This window comes from Sinocyclocheilus anshuiensis, unplaced genomic scaffold, assembly GCF_001515605.1.
Source record: "Sinocyclocheilus anshuiensis isolate Anshui unplaced genomic scaffold, SAMN03320099.WGS_v1.1 scaffold1316, whole genome shotgun sequence".
In the NCBI taxonomy this organism is placed as follows: domain Eukaryota; kingdom Metazoa; phylum Chordata; class Actinopteri; order Cypriniformes; family Cyprinidae; genus Sinocyclocheilus; species Sinocyclocheilus anshuiensis.
The window spans coordinates 223,631-232,026 of record NW_015542553.1 but is presented as its reverse complement, the minus strand read 5'-3'; the positions used below and the strand labels follow the sequence as shown (position 1 = coordinate 232,026).

Below are 8,396 nucleotides of genomic sequence, written 5' to 3'. Positions count from 1 at the left end.
GATCCTCTGCAGTGAATGGGTGCCGTCAGAATGAGAGCCCAAACAGCTGATAAAAACACCACAATAATCCACACGACAGTCAATCAATTAACATCTAGTTGAATCAAAAAGCTGTGTGTTTGTAAATAAGTGATATAATGCTAAATTTCACCAAATCCGTTCTGATGAAGAAACAAACTCATCTTTATTTTGGATGTTCTGAGGGTGGGTAACCTTTCAGTTTTGGGTGAACTAATCTTTTTGCCTTCTTGGATGGGGAAAATATATGACCATTTAAAATGACATGCATCCCCTTTAACGGTGGGAAAACGTGCTCATTCTTGTGCAACAACATAGATTTGCATGCATATACAGTGGGTACGGAAAGTATTCAGAGTCAATATGGGGTGCTGTGTGTACATTAATGAGGAAAAAAAATTAACTTAAATGATTTTAGCAAATGGCTGCAATGTAACAAAGAGTGAAAAATTGAAGGGGGTCTGAATACTTTCCGTACCCACTGTATGTCAGAAATGACAATTGGCTCATACTGACTGCTGTTTTTATGTTGGTGTGTAACTGCTCCTCTGCAAAGATGTGAAATCTCAAGGCTCGGCTGCTGAGCATGGCTGCGGTCTTGAGCATGTTGACAGCTTCCCCGTGTCTCTCTCCACAGGCCACCACAGCCAGCTGCATCAACGGCTCTCGCTGTCCAGGTGAATTCACCTTGTGCGCAACATCTCTGTAAATATATTAGTTTTAGTTTTACTGAACACCATGAGTAAATAGACTACAACTTCTTTTCCAACAAACAGTCAGTGAAAGGAGGTGCTTATCCTTTAGAAAATGTTGAATTTTTAAATGAGCGGTTTTATTTTCTAATAATTTGCAGTCATGTTTGCAATAAACATTAAATAGACATCAAAACTAAATGGACATTTTTTAAAGTGTAATAAAAGCATATTTGATGTTTAAAACTAACTTTGTTATAATGGTTGATTAAATGTATCTAATAGGTCTCACAACAAAGAAAAAAAAAAACCTAAATGGGCTGATAAAAGAATGAGTAAATAAGACCACAACAACTTTTCTGACAAATGCTCTGCGACCATAAGGTGCTCTGTTCAGAAAATTAGCTGTTTTTATTTTATAATAATTTGCTATTCTTTTTAGACAATACACATCCAAATTAAATAGAAAAAAGGTGGTAATCTAAACTAAAAATGTAAACTAAATGTGATAAACTAAGACATTTCATCTTTTAAACAAACTTGTTTACTAAATGTTTCTTATAGGTATCACAACCGAGGAAAAAAAAACAGATGAGCTGATAAAATTATGGATTAGTAAATAAACAATACCACAACTACTCCAACAAAACGAGCTGTTTCTATTCCCTAATTATTTGCAAATATTTTATAGTTTAAGTTTTGAAATAAACATTTAATAAACATCAAAATTAATGTAAAAAAATAAAGATAAAATATATTTTATATATATTTTATAAATATATCTTAAAATATATTTAATGTTTTTGTTATGATAGTTCATTAAACATGTCTCAAAAATATTTATTTTTTTAAACCATAATGTACTATATTCATTGAATGTGCCAAAAGTCATCAGCTTTCATTAATTAGGTAAATGCAGAGTAGAGTGTTCTGTATATATATATATATATATATATATATATATATATATATATATATATATATATATATATATATATATATATATATATATATATATATATATATATATATATATATATATATATATATATATATATATATATATATATATATATATATATATATATATATATATATATATATATATATATATATATATATATATATATATATATATATATATATATATATATATATATATATATATATATATATATATATATATATATATATATATATATATATATATATATATATATATATATATATATATATATATATATATATATATATATATATATATATATATATATATATATATATATATATATATATATATATATATATATATATATATATATATATATATATATATATATATATATATATATATATATATATATATATATATATATATATATATATATATATATATATATATATATATATATATATATATATATATATATATATATATATATATATATATATATATATATATATATATATATATATATATATATATATATATATATATATATATATATATATATATATATATATATATATATATATATATATATATATATATATATATATATATATATATATATATATATATATATATATATATATATATATATATATATATATATATATATATATATATATATATATATATATATATATATATATATATATATATATATATATATATATATATATATATATATATATATATATATATATATATATATATATATATATATATATATATATATATATATATATATATATATATATATATATATATATATATATATATATATATATATATATATATATATATATATATATATATATATATATATATATATATATATATATATATATATATATATATATATATATATATATATATATATATATATATATATATATATATATATATATATATATATATATATATATATATATATATATATATATATATATATATATATATATATATATATATATATATATATATATATATATATATATATATATATATATATATATATATATATATATATATATATATATATATATATATATATATATATATATATATATATATATATATATATATATATATATATATATATATATATATATATATATATATATATATATATATATATATATATATATATATATATATATATATATATATATATATATATATATATATATATATATATATATATATATATATATATATATATATATATATATATATATATATATATATATATATATATATATATATATATATATATATATATATATATATATATATATATATATATATATATATATATATATATATATATATATATATATATATATATATATATATATATATATATATATATATATATATATATATATATATATATATATATATATATATATATATATATATATATATATATATATATATATATATATATATATATATATATATATATATATATATATATATATATATATATATATATATATATATATATATATATATATATATATATATATATATATATATATATATATATATATATATATATATATATATATATATATATATATATATATATATATATATATATATATATATATATATATATATATATATATATATATATATATATATATATATATATATATATATATATATATATATATATATATATATATATATATATATATATATATATATATATATATATATATATATATATATATATATATATATATATATATATATATATATATATATATATATATATATATATATATATATATATATATATATATATATATATATATATATATATATATATATATATATATATATATATATATATATATATATATATATATATATATATATATATATATATATATATATATATATATATATATATATATATATATATATATATATATATATATATATATATATATATATATATATATATATATATATATATATATATATATATATATATATATATATATATATATATATATATATATATATATATATATATATATATATATATATATATATATATATATATATATATATATATATATATATATATATATATATATATATATATATATATATATATATATATATATATATATATATATATATATATATATATATATATATATATATATATATATATATATATATATATATATATATATATATATATATATATATATATATATATATATATATATATATATATATATATATATATATATATATATATATATATATATATATATATATATATATATATATATATATATATATATATATATATATATATATATATATATATATATATATATATATATATATATATATATATATATATATATATATATATATATATATATATATATACACACACACATACATATATACATATATAGTTCATATTAAATTAATTACCCAAATTGACCAAGACTAAACCACCCATTTGCCTGTAATCTGAGCCTACCATCTGAAACACAGGTGTGCGTGAGAGAGGCGTGATTTGGCAGTTTGTTGCATCACTGTGCTCAACATCTCAACAATGCTCTCGACATGCCAGCGCTCTCCCTGGACAATGAATCAGTACAGGTAGGTCTGAACACCTTCCTCCATAAACAGTTCTCGAGTCAGTGTGGAATTACGCAGGCTGCTGTCATGTGCATCGTTTCCCGTTCATGTGGATTTCAGGAGTGTTGGGCGTTTCCTGTACATCTGACCTCTTATGTGAACAATATATAGATCAATTGGCTATCGCTGCAGCATGAACACACACTGAATGACACATTTCGATTTTTTCCCCCAGTATTGTGACAGAAACACTATGCAAACTCAAACATCCTTTTTAAACAAACAAACAAAATTGTTAAAAAGTTATTTGCGTGAATTCCGCTAAACAAACATCGTCTTTAAACAAAATGAATGAAACAAATCTGATTTACGCGAGTCTGTGTGGCGTGGTCGCGGTGGGTCGTTGTTTTGCTTTTACTCCATTTAAGTTCTTCACGACGGACGGCTCCAGCGGCGCTTTAAAACCGGCCGAAAAACTTTCAGCATCATGTTTACGAAACAAAAATACTAAAGACAGAAGAGCGATAGCTATGCCCAAACTAAATGTAGAAAGATATACACGCATTCTACAGGACACGGACACTGTTTCACTTGAAAAGAGTACACCGTGTGTGTACTTGTCCATTAATGACCACCAGCGATGTCCGGCTCGCGAACGAATCGTTCTTTTGAGTCGGATCGTTTCCAACTGAAAATACTCTGTTTAGCCAAATAGCGGAAATGTTATAACTAAGGTGTTAAATATTTTTTAGAAATGTGATTGTACGACAGTTTTAACAAAACTGACTTTTTTATACATAAAAAATAACATTTTTACTAAATATTTATGAGCTGAAACTTGGCTGCTACAAACTGAACTTGATTACATGAAATTATAATTAACACCCTGATATCATATAAGAAACGTCATATAAAGAAATATGTGCCTACATATGTTTTTACTGGAACATTTTAGCGCATGCAAACATTATGCCAGGCTCTCACAGACCACATAATGACCATAGACTGTATAAAAACAGATAATGACGTAATTACCTAAAGAACCTCTGTATCGGTTGTTTAAAATGATCTGTTCATAGGAACCGATTCGCAAATGAGTCTCAGGCTTCTTATTATTTAACGCCACCACCATCCCCCCACATACACAAGTTCTTCCCCCAATGGCGTGAGAAAGACCCCTATTATGACAACCCCTTTAAGGTTGATTCCTCAAAGCTTACTAGCAACTATTAAGTTATTACTAGATATTTTTAGTTATATTTTTTATTATTATTAACAATTGGACTTCTTACATTTTTTATTATTAACAAATAACTAATTTTTGTAGTTGGATTTATTAGTAAAAGTGGTAGAAAATTTTACAGAATTATGTGACACAAAATGTAACTGTTTTAATAACAAATCACAATTGTTACATCATGCATTTTTAATCTTACAAGTAGGATTTTGAACGGAATTATTTAATAGCCATTATAACTAGATCATTGCAGAACAGTAAAGTTAAAATGAATTCTTAGTATCATTACTAGTAAAAATGAAAGCTTGTGTAAGTATAGTTAGTAACTAAATTGGTAGTAGTATCTTTAAAATAGTTACTAATGTTTACAGGAATACATATTGAAAAAAAAATCAGTCACACATGTAGACTAAAATTATGACTATAATTTAAGAGTGCCTGTGGGGAGCATAGAGGAACTGGACTTGGTGTTCTTTTCTACCAGCAAAACAGGCGTTTTAAAATCATTTTAATCAGAGACAAAAGGAATGAAATGTTTTCTGTGTATTAGGCAATGTCTATTGAGAATTGGATTGTCATGTTGTGTTAAGACACTGCTGGTAGTTGTCAAGTAAGGAACAATACTCTTCCTTGTCTCTGACTCAACCCGTATGCCAAATATTGCATCACCCCTCATGGAGAGGTAAAAACCACAACACTTTGAAGACCCACAGCGAATATCATCCTCTTGCATGTCATGTGCATTTCAGAGAACTTAACAGACATTTCACCACACAAACAACCCAAATTCGATAATCACTCCCTTAAGGTCTTCGTTTGCCCTGAAAATAAGTTTTAGTTGACAACGGGAGTCTAAACCTTACATTTTATTAAGAGATATTTCCTATGCTGCAATATATTTATATACCACCGTTCATCATAAAGGATGGGATGAATTCTTACAAATACATTTGTCATTTTTAGTCATAAATGTTATGTTTCTTGTGGAATTAACAGAATTATATCAAGACAATCTAACACAAAACAGCACTGGTAGAACAACTAGCCGCACAAGTGATGCAATCTATGACAAGTTTCAAATAAAACAACATGAACAAGAACAAATTAAACAATTAATTTCTGCGTTTAAAGGCTTTTCTCATATAACCATACAAAAAGTACCAGCAGGTACACCAAACAATTGAGAAAGGAAGTCCTGTTTGGGTCAGTTATTCATAGATGGCTTAACGCTCATCCTGTAATGCATTTAAGTATTTTAAAGTAACAATTTGCAACTGACATGTCATTAATGTAGAAGCAAATACTTTCACAACAATGTTCCAGTTTAAAGTTTTTAAGCCCCAGGGCTAATTACCGAGATGTAATGGGTGCTGTTGCAGAAATTACAGATTGTGATTTTAAAAAATAATGGTCTATGAAATTGTCACAATAGTGAAGAGAACGAGAATGGGTGTCAATGTTCAAATCCAAACAGACAACAACACTTATCTGATTCATAATACTACCACATGCTATAGAAATTAAATTGTCAAAATGTCAAAATTCAATCATCAAAATTGCTTACAAAGTCTACAGTTTATCTCAAGCTGACCTACTGGGCACTGTAACAAACCAGGACGAGTGTATCGTGGTGAAAACCTATGTTTCAGATTCTATAACTGTGGTAGTAGTGAGAGATGGCTTATATTGCTGGGTTAAGTCTGTGTCTCGGTAAGTCTTGGCATACATAAGCGCGCTCCTGTGTCTGTTCGTTTAAAATGGATATATTAGGTGCAGGAGACTGGAAGTAACGTTTGTAATCCACGGGTTCCTAGTGAGATTCCCCGTTGAGTGAGGAACCCTCCCCTCGCGGGGATGAGGATCTGGAGATCCCCTTCTCTGTGTTGTCTGAGTTGGATCCGCTCTGGCTGTGGTGGTCTCCAGATGCTGCGCTGGAGGACGAACTGGAGGAGGGCTTACTTTTCTCCTTAAAGTCTGTTATGATAACCGTCAGATCTCCCACTGTCACTTCCAGATGTTGTGCACTGCTGCGGTCCACATTTTTTAACCTGGGCCTGCGGGATAGGGAGCAAAGAACAGATCAGACATGCTAGCCTTGACTTCACTTGAGCTGAATAATGACACTATTGTCTTCTGTAGAGCTGCTCTTATAGCATTTCATAATTGATGAACTTGACAACATAGACACCTTCATTGAACTAAACTTGGCTGCATTGACATTAGGCTTGCCACGATAGACGGTGCTGACGGTGATACCGGTGTTAAACTGCAACATCGGTTACGTCACTTGCCCACCTCGGCACCGACCCCCACCGTCGTTTTGATTTTTTATAGTAATAAAAATCATTTAGTTCAGTAAAAGAACAGACACAACAATTAAAAACTGAACGCGGCTGCTCAATGCAGTTGAACGACAGTTGCATCACAGATCAGATTTCATTTCTCCAGTGAGGAGAGTGAGTCGAGCTGACTGACAAGAAGAGTGGGGTGAGACAGACAAGACGATCGCAGATGATTTAGTTTCGAAACGAGATGTAAAAGCGCCTGTTTGGCAATATTTTGGATTTTGAAAAGCCTGTTGACTTTTGCCGTTTATCTAAGGTGATTTTGGAAGTTTTTTTAAACATTCATTTCTTATTTAATTGGTTCCACAGTGTTTGCTGATTTTTACTTTATTTAAACTTTGTGTAATTTATTTATTTTATTTGACATCAATGTGTATGCCGTGCCTCCAAGCTTTCTTACTCGTTTTGCTAATAAATGTTCTACGTTTCTTATTTATTTGGTTATATATTATACATGTTTACTTGTTTCCAGTTTTGTA

The 8,396-nt window shown here is 25.2% G+C and overlaps 3 protein-coding genes across 6 annotated transcripts in view; 1 reads left to right on the top strand and 2 right to left on the bottom strand.

The window, feature by feature from the left end:
• LOC107694260 (glucoside xylosyltransferase 1-like) overlaps positions 1-4,981 on the bottom strand; it is an 8,016-nt gene extending 3,035 nt beyond the window's left edge. Inside the window, exons 1-2 of the mRNA XM_016493901.1 lie at positions 4,707-4,981; positions 535-721 (exon numbers count right to left, since the gene is read on the bottom strand). Of these exons, the coding sequence (XP_016349387.1) occupies positions 535-721; positions 4,707-4,960 (441 nt within the window). The 5' untranslated portion in view covers positions 4,961-4,981. The remainder of the gene's footprint in view (positions 1-534; positions 722-4,706) is intronic.
• LOC107694261 (periphilin-1-like) overlaps positions 1-8,396 on the top strand; it is a 58,510-nt gene that overhangs the window by 12,907 nt on the left and 37,207 nt on the right. The window contains exon 1 of one of the 3 annotated variants that reach the window (XM_016493903.1): positions 4,208-4,356. The exons of 1 other annotated variant lie outside the window; for it this stretch is intronic. In XM_016493903.1, coding sequence (XP_016349389.1) covers positions 4,321-4,356 — 36 coding nt within the window. In that variant the 5' untranslated portion in view covers positions 4,208-4,320. Of the gene's footprint in view, positions 1-4,207; positions 4,357-8,396 lie in introns of those variants that run through there. One more of the 3 variants, XM_016493902.1, reaches the window with a different exon arrangement.
• Positions 5,973-8,396, bottom strand: part of LOC107694263 (YY1-associated factor 2-like) — an 18,392-nt gene continuing 15,968 nt past the window's right edge. Inside the window, exon 3 of one of the 2 annotated variants that reach the window (XM_016493907.1) lies at positions 5,973-7,626. In XM_016493907.1, the coding sequence (XP_016349393.1) occupies positions 7,383-7,626 (244 nt within the window). In that variant the 3' untranslated portion in view covers positions 5,973-7,382. The remainder of the gene's footprint in view (positions 7,627-8,396) is intronic. The other variant, XM_016493906.1, reaches the window with a different exon arrangement.